This window comes from Sebastes fasciatus, chromosome 12 (genome assembly GCF_043250625.1).
Source record: "Sebastes fasciatus isolate fSebFas1 chromosome 12, fSebFas1.pri, whole genome shotgun sequence".
Taxonomy (NCBI): domain Eukaryota; kingdom Metazoa; phylum Chordata; class Actinopteri; order Perciformes; family Sebastidae; genus Sebastes; species Sebastes fasciatus.
Genome location: NC_133806.1, coordinates 16,283,364 through 16,302,257, shown reverse-complemented (window position 1 = coordinate 16,302,257; position 18,894 = coordinate 16,283,364). Strand labels below are relative to the sequence as shown.

Here is an 18,894-nt window from a genome sequence, read left to right as displayed (position 1 = left end):
GTCCTCTGTTCGATGGTTGCCAGGATGCCCCGAGCAAGTACAGATATCGTTGATTTCCCTGAAAGGTTTTCGGTAGTTTTTAACTTCCCTGATGACAAATTTTGTTTAACGTCCTCCATCCTTTGCTAGCTAGACTGGCTGTAACTGTATGTGCTGCGTTCATGCGTTGTCACGTAAATAACAAACACCAGCAGCACTGAACAAGTCCAGACAGTAGATCCTTCATTTTTATTTATTTTGACATGATATATTCTGGATTTATTAGGACTATGCCTTGCTACTGTTCATTTTCTGAAAGCTTTTGAAGATCAATTACTTGAAATGTGGGCTATATAGGCTGTCAAGTTGAGTCCAAATGCATTTTGTATAAAATCACCCTCTGTTTAAAGTAAGTGGAAATAGCATTCAGTAACATTGCTTATTTCCCCGCTGTGGGACCAATAAAGGAATATCTCATGTTATCTTAACATGGTTCAAATTGAAATGTGTTTCTGTTTCCTATGAAACAGGTCTAAAGTATTTAGGTTGAAAAGTTTTAGAATACAAATAATATGTATGTAATGGCATCTAAGAGTACAAATGGTCGTAAGAATTATGCATAATCGGTGTGCTTGGAAAATGTTCACCCCTGTAAGGGATCCCAAAAAGTTTGAGAACCCCTGGTTTAATCTGTACAAAAAGTTGGTGTGCTAGAAAGTATAGTATAGTTAATGTGTCAGAGCAACAACTTGTGGTTTTACAAAGGGTTATGTGCAGGACTATTTCAAGACAAGAAATCACTGCGTCTGGCCAAGAAATAGGCCTAGTTTATGCTCTGTAAAACCACAACTTTTCGCTCATTAGTGAGCTTTAGAGACGCTGGTGGGAAGACATTGTTGCCTTTGAACAGAGCCAGGCTAGCTGTTTCCCCTTGTTTACAGTCTGTATGCTAAGCTAAGCTAACCAACTGCTGGTTGCAGCTTCATATATCTAGTGGACAGATATGAGAGTGGCATCAATCTTTACATCTAACTCTCGGCAAGAAAGCACTCTTCCCAAGATAGTGACTACGTCTTTAATGCCTTCGCCTTTTTGTTTAGGAATGGTTTTCTTCAAATATTTTAAAGCAGATAAACACATGTGAGCTCCGTCCACAGTGTACACATTATGTTGTCATCCCTCAGGCTCCTGAGATAGACCAAGGGACCCAGGTGTGTGTCGGCTCCAGCCAATTAATGACTTTAATGAGGGTCTTAGTGGGATCGACGAAACAGACTGCATGGCTTTGCATCGAGTAGATACTCACCGAATGTTAAATATACACTCGGCCAATAACAACCCTGTCATTCAATAGATGAATCGACACGCAAACATACAAACACACGCGCAACGCACACAAACACACCACCTCTTGTAAGGCTGAAACAATCAATCAGAAATGCTTTCATGCTTCTTGATATCTGTTTTGCTGTTTGTCATTTCACTAATATAATGGTACCACGGTCATTTAGCCGGGGTTTTCATCTGAAGCCATTTGCAATCGATGCACATTGACTATTTATGGAAGCCTTGCAGGAATCAGACCCAATGAGTGCCCCCACACCAGCTATTACTCCCACCAGCTAAACCACGGAGCAACACTCATCCATCTCACCACATATTAGTTTAATGCTGTGACTTTTTTTCATTACATCACAGCTTGGATGTTGCTGGAAATGTCTATTACAGTTGCAGCAGGTCTGTGATGGAGATTCTGATGCATTCTGCTCTGAGGTTCAGGCCCTCCGTCTGTCAATCGATAAGTAGATGGCCGTTGCTTATTCACTGCTGTCATACACATGGGCTGATAGACTGGCCATTAGTCTGTAATAGGCAGCCGCTGTGTATTAGGATTCACAGCGATCTGTGTGTTTGCGTTTATGCTTAAGCATTCATTGATAAAAGAGAACCCTCGTTTCTGCTCACAGTTTGATGTCACAGTCACATACGGAGTCAGTCATCCTCCCACGCACACTGTGGCTGTCACACGTGACGGGCACGCTAATACCGAGAAGAAAGGATTGATACTGTAAGGCTGACGGAGAGAAAAAATGACCTTCTGTTAATATCTTTGACAAATCGTTGCATTTGATTAAATGAAGTTGGCGGTATGGGAGGGAAGGTGGGGGAGGTGGTGTTGGGATTGAACCCCAAATCACTTTTGATAATAACTTGAGTGAGGATGGTGATGATTTAGGAGCATTTGTACCCTACGGCAGCAGACAGCTTTAAAGGATATTCCTAGTTTATGACAGCTTGAGTATTATTTTTGTAGTTTTGGCCATCATTTCTGTTGGTCACGATAACTCTGTGCTCACGGAAATTGCTGAATTCTGGGAACACAGTGACATTGCATTCAGATAATCAGGTTTCAATCCCTTTAGGTAACACCGAAGTTGAGCCCACCTGAAATGCTGGTAATAATTCCTCAATGCACAACAGGACGGTGTTTGGTTGAAACAGGACGTTTGATACATTTTACAGTTTCTTTTTGCGTCCCTTCCAAATATCTATTTATCTTTAGCAATTAACTGTAAATACAACAATATAATTACCAATAGGAATGGGGAAAAAAGCTGAGTTGTAGAAGCCTAAACTGGAATTAGCCTATCCTTTTAAACTGTTACTGGATAAAATGGGAATGATCTACAGTCAAAAATGTTTCGCTTCCTGGTGACAGCCGAAAAAACCTCTAAACACAATATTGACATTTTATAACACCTTTTAATTTGAACATCATAAATGAACATCATGCTGTATTGAGGAAGACTTGAAACTAGCAATTGAGACCATAAACTCATGTTTACAATGTTTACTGAGGTATTTTTGAGGCTCATTTTCTCATTGACTTCTATACAATCAGACTTCTTTTTACAACCAGAGGAGTCGCCCCCTGCTGGCTGTTAGAAAGAATGCAAGTTTAAGGCACTTCCTCATTGGCTTCACTATTCAGACCCGCAGGTTGCCCACTGGTTTGCTAACTGGTAAGCTGCTTGCTATTGTAGCTAGTTCGCAAAGTTACAAAAGTCGCGGAGGCGGTGTTGCGCGATTATTTGCTGCCAGTCGGTCTTCACCGTTGGAAACGTGTTGCCTGGCTCTGTCAGTGACCGTGTGCAGCATCCCTAGAGTGCATGCTTCCATATATGTATATAGGCTACTCCTGAAACCATATACATGTTTCATTACATGCATGTTAATTTCATTATTCAGTACCTGCCTGCTGGTGCCAAGCCTGTTTGCTTATATAGGCTACATGAGCAGCATAAGAAGTGCCAGTTTGTCTCTGCTATTTATTGTTGGATGCTTCAAACACACACGGATGCACACCAGGAGAAGTAATGCTGTGCGAAATGAAAGGCATTGTTCAATAAAGATCTCATTCACAGATTACGACACACTCTGCTGGAGCATTTTGCCCTGCATGTAACAGGATATTACATGCACACACACACACACGTGAACGTATACATTTGCACAGAAGGTTGGAGAGGCAGAGACGCTAGAGATCAGAATGATGTTATCGGCTTTAGCTGGCATTTATACCACCTTTCTCTCACTCACATTGATCTCCATTTCTCTCTCCCTCCTCATGTCTTTTATCTCACAGTACTTTTTGTTTACCACCATCAGTGTGCTTCTCTTTTTCTTTCTTTTTTCTTTCTTTCTCCTGCTTCTTCCTCATTATCAGATTAGATCGGTCTCCCTTCTCCTCCACCGGACCTCAATTCAATTTTGTTGTTGAGTTTCTCATCCTTTCTTCCTGACTCCTCTCCTGTCTTGTTACTCAGCATTCAGCCTCTCACCTATTTTACCCTTTACTTTAACACTCGCCTGCTTTTCTCACCCTGTAAAAACCTTCACTGTCTGTTTTTTTTTTTTGCCTTTTATCTTCCACGTCCACTTTTCATTCATCTCTCGCATCTTTCCTCTCTGTCTGCCTTCCTCTTTTGGATGTTTCTCTACTTATTCTGCTCTCTCTTCATCTTCACCATCTCTTCTAATCTGTCAGGGGACAGCTCAAATCAATTGTGCTCAGCATGGAATAAGGAAAAAACAATCAATCTAGACCGAATTCATTGGTAATCATCACAGATTACAAATGTCTCTCTTATTCACTACCATCAAAAAAAAAGAATTTGAGTTCTTCTTAACTGTTTCGAGTAATATCTTGTTATGAAGGAAAGATAATTATTGCCTATATAAAGCAAATGGGAGCATGCTGTAACCGACATGAACGAGTAGCAAAAGTAAGTCTAATTTAAAGGTTTTTGTTACAGTGAAAAATGACAAGAGAGCTGAAATGAGAAATGTTAATTCGGAGAGAGAACATTGTAGTTGTTTGCTGTGCTTTGTCATCTGAGCCAAAAATGTAAACACATGCAAACTTGGACAAAAAAAATGCTGCTGTTGTAACATGTTTGGATTAAAGGAACAGTGTGTAACATTTTGGGGAATCTACTAGCAGAAATGGAATATAATATTCAGAACTATGTTTTCATTAGTGTATAATCACCTGAAACTAAGAAGCGTTAGAATGAGCCCTTCATATCTACATAGGGAGCGGGTCCTCTTCATGGAGTCTGCCATGTTGCTCTGCCATGTTTCTACAGTAGCCCAAAACGGACAAACCAAACACTGGCTCTAGAGAGAGCCTTTTGCGTTTTTACGTTACCTGAAGGCCACCGTAGTTCTCCGACATGCTTGTGAAACTACAGTAACGTGAGCTGCAGAGTGCAAAACCGTGGTTACCGCCAGCCGCTGTCTGACTTCCTCTGCTCCTAAACTAGTGTTATTATGGTAAGGACGGCCTCTGAGCGAGGCGAACGGCGTTACCATGGTTTTGCACTCGGCGGCTCACGTCACCGCAGTCTTGGAAAGGGAGGAGTGAGCGGAGGGGTACTCAGTTGGTTGCAATCTGCAACCACACAACTAGATACGGCCAAATCCTACACACTGTACCTTTAAATCAGTGGAGCAAAATTAGCACATTGCCAACTTCTGTAAATCCTTTGACAGTGAGATATTTGCTGTTGAAATACCTAAATGTTAGATTTTCACAGTTATCAGTCATGTTCAAACATTTTACTAAATTTGATGAAGTCTGTCATGTTCTCTCGGTTGTTCTCGCACACATCTTTGAGCAAACTAATCCCAAGAATCCTCCTTGAACTTGTACAAAATGCAGCTGGGGTTCTGACGGGATCAAAAACTCATTATCCCTCAGATACCATCTCATCATCATATATTACTTATTAGATTTTATCAGTGTTTTGGCACAAGTGGGTTTGAGACCCTTTAACACATTACCTGTACAAAGATTATCTAAATTTTGAGGATTCAGTTACAATTATTTACAATTATATTCAAAACAATTCTGAGAAATTAATTATAGATGTTATAGCGTTTCAAAATGGGAATTTTCTTCATTGATCCAACAAATATCCCAAATATTCTTCCAACTATTTAATAAAACTACATTTTGATCATCAGCATATAGCTGTACCATACCATACCATACACTAATCCAAGTGCTGATATTACAATAAGACATACACATTACTGAAATGCTGATAGTATCAGACAAACGCTGTGTACTTTTCTAAGAATGTACTCGTTCCTTCCTTTTCCTCTGTGGAGACATAAACCTTTTTTGTCCTGGTAATATCTTAAACCTTTAGCAAAAATGTACAGTTCTCAAGTGCTTGTTCAGGTGGTTATTTGTGTGTCGGCTGGTATTTACAGCTCTGTTGTGCAATTTGCATAAAAGCACAGGATTGGACTGCAAGTGGCCATCAGACCCCGCTGGCTCTGGCTCGGTGAAAAAGTTCTGACATTTCATCTGAAAGCAGTTTAGAATTAATAATTTAACAGGTTGTCCCTACACATCCACAAATGCACTTCTGCACAGTTCAGATGTGTGCTGTACAGAGATGCATTAAAGCATCTTAAAGATTTGTTTTTGTTAGTAGCTATTTTAAGATTTCTTTTGAAAACAAAGAGCTGCACAGGTTTAACTCAGATTGTCCTTAAAGGGGAACTCTGATTTTACACATCCTCTGTTTACAGGCATGAAGTCTGCCTCAGGTGATGTCATTTGAGTCTGCGTCTGTTGGGTCGGAAGAATACAAGTTTCAAACCTCCCCCCCCAAAGAAATTTCGGGCTAGTATAAAGAAGTGAGTTTACTAGACCGCCGCTCATCTCTGCTTGAGCCTCAAGGCTACATTAGCCGCTACTAGCATAACACACCCAAATCTCTGACTGAACTGTGGACTGTCAAGTTGCATTGTGGGTAATGTAGGTGCCAGGTTTTGAATAACGTATGAAAAAATCCTGATATCTCTGGTTCCGATTTTTAACCTTTTTTTTTTTTTAACTGTTCATCATGAGTGGGACGATGTTATAGGAGGAAAATGCTAAATCCGTGCTCTTTCAGATAAATCAGATTTTGTCCTTAAATGAACAGTGTGTAGGATATGATGGTATAGCGGTGTGGTTGAGATTGCAACCAACTGAAGCCTCTCCCGTGTGCCAAGCGTGTAGGACAGCTACGGTGGCGGGAATGGCCCTCTCTAGAGCCAGTTGTTGTAAGAGTAACGTAGGTCATTTGGAGCAGAGCCAGTGCTTAGAGTGTGTGTGTACAAGGGAAGTGAGTGGTGAAGCAAGAGAGAGAGATCAGCGGCGAGTAACGTTATCAATTCTGGCCCAAGCCATCCTGGGCTACTGCAGAAACATGGCAGACTCTGTATGTGGATATAAACGGCTCATTCTTAGGTAACGAAAACACAATGATTCTTATTTTCAGGTGATTATACACTAAAGAAAACATACTTTTTTCTCTGCATACAATTTTAATGACCACATAATAGAAACATTAACAAGAGAGAGAAAGAACCATTGTCATTACAGTCAAGATTGTAGTAACTTGACCATTGTTACCATGGTAACAGTACCATATTCCTGCTGGACTATAACAAATCATTTGGGATTGTACCTACCTTAGGAATCTATTTGAGAATTGCCTTGCAAGTAATATTCAGGCAAGAAAAGGTTTAAGGAGGAAACTTTTTATGCCCTGCTGCCCGGGTCACTGGACACTGTTCTGCTCATTGAAATGAATTGACTGAATAAGAGTGAAATAGATACAAATGATCAGATCTTGACCACAGTAACTCCTTAAAAGTGCTACATCAACATAAATCAGTATCATGTCATTTTTAGGGCTGTCAAGTTAACATGATAATAATGCATTAACGCAAATTAGTTTTAACACCATTCATTTCTTTAATGAATCAACGAAACTTGCAATTTTTAGGTGGTAGCAGTTGTACTGGCATCCTATGAAACTAGAAATCCTAAGGAATCCACTGGTACCAACCATGTCATACTTGTCGGAGGCTAAATAATGCTCCAAACTTGCGCAAAATTTTGGCGAGGAAAAACTTGCATGGCCATTTTCAAAGGGGTCCTTTGACCTCTGACCTCAAGATATGTGAATGAAAACGGGTTCTATGGGTACCAACGAGTCTCCCCTTTACAGACATGCCCACTTTATGATAATCACATTCAGTTTGGGACAAGTCATAGTCAAGTCAGCACACTGACACACTGACAGCTGTTGTTGCCTGTTGGGCTTGAGTTTGCCATGTTATGATCTGAGCATGTTTTTTATGCTAGATGCAGTACCTGTGAGGGTTTCTAGATAATATTTGTCATTGTTTTGTGTTGTTAATTGATTTCCAATAATAAATATATACATACATTTGCATTAAGCAGCATATTTGTCCACTCCTATGTTGAGTATTAAACACTTGACAAATCTCCCTTTAAGGTACATTTTCAACAGATAAAAGATGTGTGATACATTTTCGATTAATCGCGATTAACTATGGACAATCATGCGATTAATCGCAATTAAATACCTTAATCGATTGACAGCCCTAGTAATTTTATAATCGTGGTTTCATCACCGCACTTGACAATGTGTTTATTTTATTTTTTACAGTTTGTAAACTTGCTTTTTGTGCGTCTTTGTGAGATTGCTTCACTGACTCTTTGTTACTGCATGTGTTTAGACAACAGCTAAGAGAGATGGAGACTATTGTCGTACAGATATTATTAGAATTTGAGCAGAGATTGTTATCACCGCCATGAGCTCAGGAGATGTTTTGAGAGAGCTGTGATTGACCATCCAATCTGTGCAACCACACGCCATTAGTTTGAGTTAACATTGTACCCGGGTGAATGAGATGGGTCAGGAATAATGGAGATTGAGGATTGAAAGTATCATTTGTCTAAGCGAAAGATGAACCAAGAAAAACACTCTAAACACAGCAGTTATTATAAACCACAGTTTCAAAGTGGCCCTTTGGCTAATCAGAAACATAAATGATTCATAGGGCCAAAACCAGGCTAAATGTTTGCTTAAAAATGTATCTTCCGTGTGTTTCATGTAGCATCCAGGGACGTCCGTGCATGCGTGTTCATGCATTTGATGTTCTGGTTTATTGCGTGACTCACTAATCTGCCAGCTCACCAATGGTCTTCTCTTCATTTTTTCACACACACACGCATACACACACACACACACACACACACACACACACACACACACACACACACACACACACACACACACATTTCTGCATTCCCAACAACAAGAAACTGAATGAAAGGATCCATTTTATCTCTTAAACTTGCAGGGAATTCAGACTTGAAAGGCAAAAATGTAATTGTTGTTGAAATTAATCAAACAGAAAGTCTAAGAGAGTGTGTGAGAAAGGGATATTTCTCCAGTCCATTAGTGCACTTTGAGCATTGGTGAACTGTGTTATTCGGTTACTTTGGAGCATTTTAGAAGCAGTTCATTCATCAAGAAGACACCAGCTTGGCTCTCAGCCACTCAAAGGCAGGCAGACGGTCAGCTATAAGGAAAATATAGAGAGCAGTAGTTTTCCAAAAAAAGCTTATTTAAAGTAGGGGTGTAAGAAAATATTGAGTATCGCGATTTTATGTTTTGTGATACTGTATTAATTCTCAAAAACACTGTATATTTTTAATTAATCTGCATGCAAAGATTAACTCAGTCAATACTAATTTGCAAAGACATTTGCCCATTGGCAGAGCATTTTGACAAATTTTTCTTGGGCGCTACCCACATAATCAGCTGTGCTGCTCATCCCACAAATGCATGATCCTTACAAGTTGGACATCATTGCGAAGGTAAATAAACAGGCTTTCCAACGATGTAAAATACAATGCCAATTAGCATTGTAACAATAGAGAAATAATCGTCCAACACAAGTTTCCGAACTTTGTTTTTCCAGTATATATGACTTTGCTTACAGTATTGAATCGTAACCCCTGTATCGTATCGTATCGCCAGATTCTTGCCAATATACAGCCCTACTTTAACGTGAACCTGCAGTCCTGGGATGTCTGTTACTTGGACTGTCATTTCATGATGTCATGTTCTGCAGATTCTGCATAATGTACATCTGCCCTGGGAGCTGTAATGGAAGAGAAAATGACAGTGAGGTAAACCACAGCATCCTCCTTTAGACTGCAGACATGAAAGAAGCATTTCACCCACTTCTTTCAAAGAAATGTTAATTTATCAGATGCCATTTGTGTCTTGCTAGCCTCTGGCCATTTTTAGTAACACAGTTTGTTTTTGCACTGAATAAAGGAGATTCCTAGTCTCAAGACACCACTGGTGGAATCCTCTCTTCACTCTCTCCCAGTTGCTGTTTTTAGACTTTCTAGTGGCAAACATCGCTCATGCATGCAGCAAAACCGCGAACCTTTCCTCGTCTCTCACACTTCCTTTTCACATCCACGACACCCTCTCTCCTTGCTTTTCTTCCGGCGTCTGTGTAGAAACAGCCACGTCGGGGGTGTTCCCTCAGAGCTGCAATTACAGTCAAGGAAAACGTGTTACCCTCTCTGCATATTCACATATATCTGGGTGTGTGAATCTGCGCTTGTGTGTTTGGCTCGCCCCAGTCATTTTCTGCCTGTTCCAGGAATTTCCATTCTGCGGGACCCAGACATTTCCCAGAGGTGTGACTATGTGTGTAAAAGTATGCGTGCATGCCTTTCAGTGCTCGCTCTGTCACCGCGTTCTCCGGTGATTAGGGCCGTCTCTGTCCCAGACTGAGGTTTAGTCTTTTTGCCCCCCCCGTGGGAAATGCCAAGTGGAGGCTGATTTGCCTGCTTGCATCTACCTCTTTTTGAGAGTCTGTGCTGCGTTAGACAGTCTGGATGTGTGTATGTTTCCTCTGCATGTCTCGCTTGCTTGCTTGAGTCTGGCCAGCACTGTGTCTGGTTCCGTGATGAGAGGCATCTGCAATCAGGGACTTAACACGATTACCAAGGTACGATGGCCGCAGGCACTGGAAGGGGTCAAGGCATGGCTGGATGGATGGATGGATGGGAGGCTGAAGAGGGAAGACGGCAGGTTGCAGATGTAGCAGTGGAAAGTGTCCCCTCAGATCTCACACCTTCACCTGTGAAGAGACCTTTAGTGCTGTCATTTTCACACTTTTTCTTTTTTTGCCTCCATTCTCTCCCACTAGCCTGCTTTTGGTTTGTTTGTCTTTTGTTTGTCTTATTTTGCCCTGCTTCTGTCCTGTCTGCTTTCTGCAGTCTCTCCTTGTCCCTCTGCCCTGTGATGCCACGTTTTGTCAAAATTGATAAAATAACAGAAGATTTCCCATGATCTTGTTCATTTCTCCCCGTGGGCTTGTTCTTTATGTCCCAGTTTATTTAGCTTTGCTGTTCCCTGATCTTCGTCTCTGTTTCTCTCCTGATAGAGTTGACAGTTTGGGTTTGATACTCACACACACACACATACATAGACAATCCCTACCTACGTTTCCTCATGCCAACCCCTCCTCCCTCATTCCCCCTCCCTCTGTCCTGGTCATGTACGGCCGGTGGCACTCACTCACTCCCATTGACAGATTACTTTCCTAATGGAATTTAATTATTTATCCCTTCCTCATGGCGATTTAGCCAGGAAAAGACCGACAGCAGGAGCGCGAGGGAGGACAGGACAGGAGGGGGGGAGAGGGAAGAGGAAGGGAGAGCCGCTTTTTTTTTTCCTCCAGTGGCAAGAAACTGGATCACCTCTGTTTTGATTTGGAGGGATGTCATTCAGAGAGAGAGAGAGAGAGAGAGAGAGGAGCACGGGGAGTGAGGGAAAGAGGAAAAACAGGGAGATAGACGGAGAAAAAGAGAGACAGAGGGCTGAATGAAGGATGAATGATGACTGATTCGCAGACAAAAAGCAATGCTCCGAAAGTGTGAATGTAAATATATGAAGTTCGGTCCCTCAAACACACACAGGAACTTATTTTTGTCACTTAGGAGGACATTGCATTGACTTCCATTCACTCCCTGGAGACTTACCATAACTACTACATGCCTAACTCCAATCCTAAATCTAACTTTATCCATAAAACAAATCCTAGCCCTGAAATTCAGTGGTTTACCTGATAGGAACCAGCTTTTTGTCCCCAAATAGCAGATGAGTCCCCGTAATGTGACTGCGCAACTAGATTTTTGTCCCCAAAATGTGACTACAGACACACACACATAAACCTTTGCAAGTGTTAGACAGCCTGACTGTGCTTTCCTCTCTGTACCTCTTCACTCGCTGTCACATACACCTCTCCGTCTTATTCCCCGTATCTCCTTTTTCTTTCTTCTTGTCTCGACTCTCGCTGCACTCTCTTTTTGACTCTTCCTCCCTCTTCTTCCTGCGCTCTCTCTCTCTCTCTCTCTCTCTCTCTCTCTCTCTCTCTCTCTCTCTCTCTCTCTCTCTCTCTCTCTCTCTCTCTCTCGCTGGGGATCCTAATTAAGCTTGGCTGCTCTTTGATGTTGTCGCCTTGGCAACAGTCACCATGACGAGGCTGGGTCTGCACACTCTCTCAAACTCACTCAGGCATACACAAACACACACGAGTACAGTACGCACACACACACATGCACGCTCACTGAAATCATTAAAGAGTACAGGCGGCGTTTGACCCTCGGTTCACATGATGGTTTACACAATGACTCAGGTGTGTGGCTACATATGTGTGTGCACATGTTGGCTGCATGTGTTACAACAGCAGAACAAGGGAAACACATACATCCTGCTGAGCTGGGTATAGATAATAGATGAAATATGCAGTGTGTGTGTGTGTGTATCCAAAGGTGCAGGAAGTGGCAGAGCTACCTTCCTTGTGACACTGACCTGTTACGACACAGAGCGGCTCGCTGTCATACCCCCTCGTTCTGACGTTTTGACCTGTTATTGTAGTTCTTTGTTTTCCTAAATTAATGTTTGTGTGGGCTAAAAGCCCTCGAGATGAATCATGTGCTAAAGAGCGATTGTTAGCCCCGGCTGTTTCTCGAGGCAGTAGAGCATCTGGTAAATCTGCTGATTTACAGCAGGGGAGTTCCTCGTTTCTCTCACTGTGCCCCGGCCTTTCCTTTCAGGAACTATGTTGTGCTTCTTTATCTCTTTAACCTTTTCTGTCCACTGCAAGAATCTCATATGAAGACATTTTTGTTCATAATGGAGACCTAAAAATGTTTTTTTATTTTAAGGGTAAAAAAATATTAACTATTACATATCAACATGAAACATCCCCAGTTGATTACTTACATTAAATAAGATTTCGGGGGATCTATTAGCAGAAATATAATATTCATAACTATGTTTTCATTAGTGTATAATCACCTGAAACTAAGAATTGTTTTGGTTTAGAATGAGTCCTTCATATCTACATAGGGAGCGCTGCCATGTTTCTACAGTAGCCCAGAACGGACAAACCGAACACGTTTTCACGTTACCTGAAGGCCACCGTAGTTCTCCATCATGCTTGTGAAATTGCGATAACATGAGCCGCAGAAACCGTGGTACCACCAGCCGCCGTCTGACTTCCGTTGCTCCTAAAATAGTGTTATTATGGTAAGGATGGCCTCTGAGCGAGGTGAATGGCGTTACCATGGTTTTGCTCTCGGCGGTTCACAACCACACCACTAGATGCCTCAAAATCCTACACACTGTACCTTTAAGACTATTATTTTTTGTATTCTGAAAATGTATGTTTACATTTGCAAATGAGGAATTTGTGCTAATTTACATACATTTCCATAACAGAAATATGAACATTGGATAAAGCCAGGTTCAAAATTCTTATTAGAGTCAAAGGTTTTTACAGAGGGGAGTTTGGATATCTCTTTTTATCACTCAATAAAGCATAAAATACTATCAACAGCCATAACAAATCCATTTTTACCATGTTTTCAGGAATAAAATGTTCTATAAATCAGACTATGAATGATATATGAACAAACCCCTGTTAAATAACCATCAGAACATAGGGAGGCATGAAATTATAAAGTTTGTTGTATGTAAGTGCTGAAGTGGAGATTTCTGGCTCAGAGACTGAGAGAAACCTCATTTTGAGAAACAACTTTTAAAGATATGTATTGTTACATACACACAAGACACTACAGGTGAATATGGTAAAAAATTAACTTATAGATATCACCATGAAAGTTCCCCAGTTGATTACTTACATTAAGACAATTATATTTTGTATTACAATTTTTCTGAAATTGTATGTTTAAATATGCAAATGAGGCATTATCTAGTGCTTACTTTGGGACTTGAGGAGAAATCTACAGACGCAAATAGACAAAGTAGTAAAATAAAGACCTAAATATGTATTTTGGATGTTTTCTATCTACTTGTCTGAAAGAAGACATGTTATGGAAGAAAATAGCCCAACATCTCCAAATTGACCAGTGCATCAAAAAACATATTTTTGCCTGAGGTGTCTCGCCTTAATAAATGAAAAAGATACATGCATTTGCACTGCTAAATTGCAAGATTCAAACCTGTTTCCAATTTTTCTTGATTTCTGTGAAGCATTATGTGTTAATTTTTGCTGCACTGGCAATATTACTGGCACTTTCTGAAATTTACTGACTTCCTATCTTTATCTCTTCATTTCCTCTGCACTTCATCCATCTCTTTCCACCGCCTTCTCCGCTCATCAACCACCACCACCACCACCTCCTCCCCACCATCACCACCTCCTCCCAGTTCCTGTCAGCACCGTCAGGAGGAGGGCCCCTGTAATGAAACCTTGCTCTTACCACTTCCTTATAACAACAGCTTTGGTGACAATATCATGAGTAACCACAGCAATTATGAACCCAAAACATCAACATACAGGGAGGGAAAACTGTAATTAAAGTAACGTTGTTAGGCCTTTACTCATGACACTGGCAGAGATACAGGCATATATAGGGACTTTATTTATTTATTTTTAAATATTGTGATATTAGGATTCTGTTTTGCTTAAGAGCAGCCACTCCAGATGACTTTGGTTTAATTTTAGTCGGAGTTGTAGGTTACATGAAAATGAGCCAAAGCACTGTGTGGAGACTGAATAGATTACTGATTAGATGGATGGTGTTTTACATCTCGGGGAAAGAGACATTTACTCTAAATTGCTGCTCGTTTTCTTAATCATCCGATCAGTCAGCTGTACTGATGAATGGTGAAAAGTTTGCACATTAAAAACAAGTCCTTCCCTCTTTTAACGCTCCTCATGTCCTTCCTGTCCCCGCAGCTGTTCGTCATCGACAACGGAGCCGACGACTGGCGCATCGCCATGACCATGGAGAGGGTTCTGCTCATCTCTCTGGAGCTGCTAGTGTCCGCGGTGCATCCAGTGCCGGGGGACTTTAAGTTCCAGTGGCGGGCGCGGCTGGCCTTCTCGTACGCGCCGTCGCAGGCCGAGGCCGACCTGGACATGGTGCTGAGCGTACCCATGTTCCTGCGCCTCTACCTCATCGCCAGGGTCATGCTTCTGCATAGCAAACTCTTCACCGACGCCTCCTCCAGGAGTATAGGTGCCCTAAATAAGGTCAGAGGGGTTTTGTGTGTATTTGCAGTATGCATTCAAAGAGTGTGGTCATCAGAAAGCTTTTTCCAGAGAGAGGTGAAGGGTTGTAAAGGTATTAAGGTCAAGAGCTCTCTCCTCAGAATTCAATCTGTGTCCGCCTTGCCCCTTTCATTCTTGGCTTCTATCTCTCTCTAACTAGCTCAGGTCCTTCTAGTCACCCTGTTTCTTTTCTTCCACCAGTTCAAATGCCCTTCCTTTTCTTTTGTCATTGCCGTACGTGGAGACTTAGATGTAAGCTGTGGTGGATCTTTCGCAATACAATATGAGATGGGAGCGTGAAATGAGAACAAGATATTGCGTACGGCTCAAATGGGGCATGAAAAGAAAGGACTCGAATGAGATTGCAATACGAGTGCGGAGAAATGTGTACAAGCCGTGCAATGAATGATTGGCGCCCGCGTTTGTAATGACTTTAAACGATAAACATTATTGTAAAATCAGGAAGTAGTAGTAGCGTGTGTTGGAAGTATGCACAACTACGAGGAGGAGAGAGACGGAGTCGATTTTAGATGGGCAATTTCGCAGGTTGCGAGTGTATCTGTGATGGCACTATTCTGACCCTCGGGTTACGGCGAAGGGGAGAGGAGGTGAAGCTGCCGTTGAATTGCGGCTCCAACATGACAACTCATTTATCAGCTGCTTAACCCTTCCAGGGCTCAACCGTTGCTCTCAGATCATCCATCTGCCAGAAGTTGGTGACAAATGAGCCAAACTACACTGAAATAGGCCAATTACTCAAAGGCACTGTATAGCTCGACCCGAGTCAGAGGGCGAGCCCCGATCTTGACTCCAATTAGACTCTGAGAGTGCGGCCGCTATCAAAGCTACACAGAAGACCAATTAGTAAAACATCAAGTCTGAGTGGGAAACGGTGTACGGGATGTGGATTTTAGAGCTATAAGTAATAGTAACCCATTGAAAAAGTGTGTTTTACAATGTCATTTCTCAGCTCTGCTATACTGACTGTGTGCGTTTATTGCAGGTGCATTTTAACACACGGTTTGTAATGAAAACCCTCATGACCATCTGCCCCGGGACGGTGCTGCTGGTCTTCAGCATCTCTCTGTGGATCATCGCTGCCTGGACCGTACGAGTGTGCGAGAGGTCAGTTGCAAATCTGGTTCGTTTTGGGTGTATTTTTTTATCGTGTATGTGCATGAGACAGAGTGAGTAGACTGTGATTGGCTGAGGAATTCAACTGAGCAATTAAATTCAATTGGCAGGAAATATAATCTGGGACATGTGTGCAACATAATCCATCTTTAGACGTCAGTTTATGAGGCTTTCTCACCAGTTGTACACTTGATTTGATCCAGGCGACGGAGTTGTTTCTTCGTTTGTCCATTTTGTCTCATAAATCCACAATATATCGGTTCTGAAAGACAGTACTTTATTTTAGAAAAAAAAAATTCAAACATGTTATTCATATGGTCTAAGACCATCCAAAGAATATTAATAAACATGAACAACTCTCTCCCAAATCCCAAAACTAGAGTGCAAAAACCCAAACATGTGATGTCATAGAGTATAACGTGTGGAGCTGCTCCATAGACAATGAATAGGGAGAGATGCTGTAGATGACACTGAGAGCACCCAGTGGAATGATCTGAGTATATGGGGACATTTTCTGTTTCACAGTTGACAACACTGCAATAGAATAAAGCTCATTTGGGTATAAAAGAGAAAACAAACATCCTGTGGGTCCACAAAATCAGTCTCCCATTCATCGTCTATGGAGCAGCTCCAGACTTTATACCCTATGACAGGGGTCAGCAACCTGCATCTCCAGAGCCACATGCAGCTCTTTAGCTCCTCTCCTGGGGCTCCCTGTGGGTTTTTAATAATGGAAATGAATAACTGTTTTTTTGTTTACATTTTCATTTTTATTTATCATTGTTGTAGGTCTATGGTACGACGGTACGACGGAGTATTAGGGCCACATTGAGGAAAAAAAATAAATCTGAGATTTCAAAAATAAGTCATAATATTACAAGAATAAAGTCATAGGTTTATGAGAAAAAAAGTCGTAGTATTATGAGAATAAAGTCATAATATTATAAAGTAGTAATTTTACATGTTATTTTATTTTTTTCTCCTAAAGTTATGACTTTATTCTCGTTACATTACAACTTTTTTCTTGTAATACCATGTCTTTATTCTGGACACCTCTGATTTTTTTTCCCTCAATGTGGCCCTAATACTCCGTAGTACATTTACACTTTAGCCCTCACTGAATTAGACTTATATTCTATATACTTAGACTATAAACTGTGTTACCTTCATCACAATGCTCAAATGTATTATGTCTCCAGGCAGATTTATTTATTTTTTTTGCCTAAAATGGTTCTTTTGATAGTAAAGGTAGCTGACCCCTGCCCCTATGACATCACAAGTTTGAGACCTACTTCTCTGGTTTAATGGATTTAAGAGAGAGTAGCTCATGTTCACACATATTAATTGAACTTTCCTTGACCACTTGGATAGTGTTCCCCTTTAAAGAAATAGTTTGGCATTTTTGGAAATAAAAGATTGATGAGAAGATTTTAACCACCATATATGTCTACTGAAGCTACAGCCTGTAGGTTAGCTTAGCATAAAGACTGGAAACAGAGGGAAACGGCTAGCGTTGATAAGAGGATTTTGTTACTTTCAGACAGAGCTAGACTAGTTGTTTCCCCCTGTTTACAGTCTTTATGCAAAGCTAAGCAAACCAGCTGCTGTCTGTAGCTTTATATCTACCAGATAGATCTGAGAGTAGGAACAATATTCTCATCTAAATCTAAGAAAAACTAATAAGCGTATTCCCGAAAAAGTTTAAACATCGCTTCCAACTCAAGGTCCATTTACATTTCTCTCAGGCCTTTCAGATGCATCTTCATCAATGGATGGTGTTTGCTCAGTTGTCACGGAGAGTGATAAAGTATTTATAAATAAATACATACTTCATGAATACATTTCGTAAATGCGTATAATAATCCAATACATCGTTTCTCATAATAACAACTGTAAATATTCTATATTATTAATCATTTATTCATCATGTATAGTTACATTTACATGTTACAAATTACCAACGCTTCACAGGAAGATTAATAGTTGTTGGCAAGAACATTCATAAATACTTTAAAAACGTACACAACTATATGATAATGTGTTATAAACTGTTTATTAATTGTCTACTGCCAAAAATGCTTAATAGTAAACTGAAATGTCCCCATACTTTTAACACCTTCCAGAGCATTTGTAATAGTTTTTCTGAGGTTTATGTCCTGAAGGTTTTCTACATACACAGGTAGACGAACATATATTGGTCTTGGATAGTTCCCAGCTGCACTAGGGGGTTGTGCAGAGCAGACTGGTTATTTATTTGACTTTATTTGACTCCAGCAGGCAGATGCTCTGATACAAAATAGCTACTGGCATAGTCGTCTCGCTGTTATTGAGAAACACAGTTTCAAACTGTAAATCAAATTGTCTGCCTACAAAGATTGATAATCTGATTTTATGAATGATGTAATGTTACTGATGTAACATCAAGTGGAAAGCAAAAAGGGACCTTCCCTTTCGATGAGTTTAAACGCTTTTTTGGAGATAATCAAGGAAATATGGGAAAATGTCAGTTGGTTAATAAGCTTGATTAGATCCATCATTGGCCGGCTGCTGGGAAGCCGTTGTTTGGTTCACATCCAAGCTTAATTGGCATTTCCTCTCCTCTCCAAAACCAAATTATCGAAGGAAAAAACTTCTAAGACTGAATTGAAAATGCTCCAAATAAGGTGCAAATTTGAGAGTTTAGAGAGTGTGTTCCTTCAGACTCGATGATAGAGCAGATATTGCCAACATCCAAAGCTAAAATTTGCATTTTTGTTTTTTGAGAAAACAACTTTGTTTCAGATCTGCACC

The 18,894-nt window shown here is 40.8% G+C and overlaps 1 protein-coding gene across 3 annotated transcripts in view; it reads left to right on the top strand.

Moving 5' to 3' along the window:
• kcnn3 (potassium intermediate/small conductance calcium-activated channel, subfamily N, member 3) overlaps positions 1 to 18,894 on the top strand; it is a 59,867-nt gene that overhangs the window by 18,196 nt on the left and 22,777 nt on the right. For all 3 annotated transcript variants that reach the window (XM_074653573.1, XM_074653572.1, XM_074653574.1), the window contains 2 exons: positions 14,656 to 14,952; positions 15,974 to 16,095. In XM_074653573.1, coding sequence (XP_074509674.1) covers positions 14,656 to 14,952; positions 15,974 to 16,095 — 419 coding nt within the window. The remainder of the gene's footprint in view (positions 1 to 14,655; positions 14,953 to 15,973; positions 16,096 to 18,894) is intronic.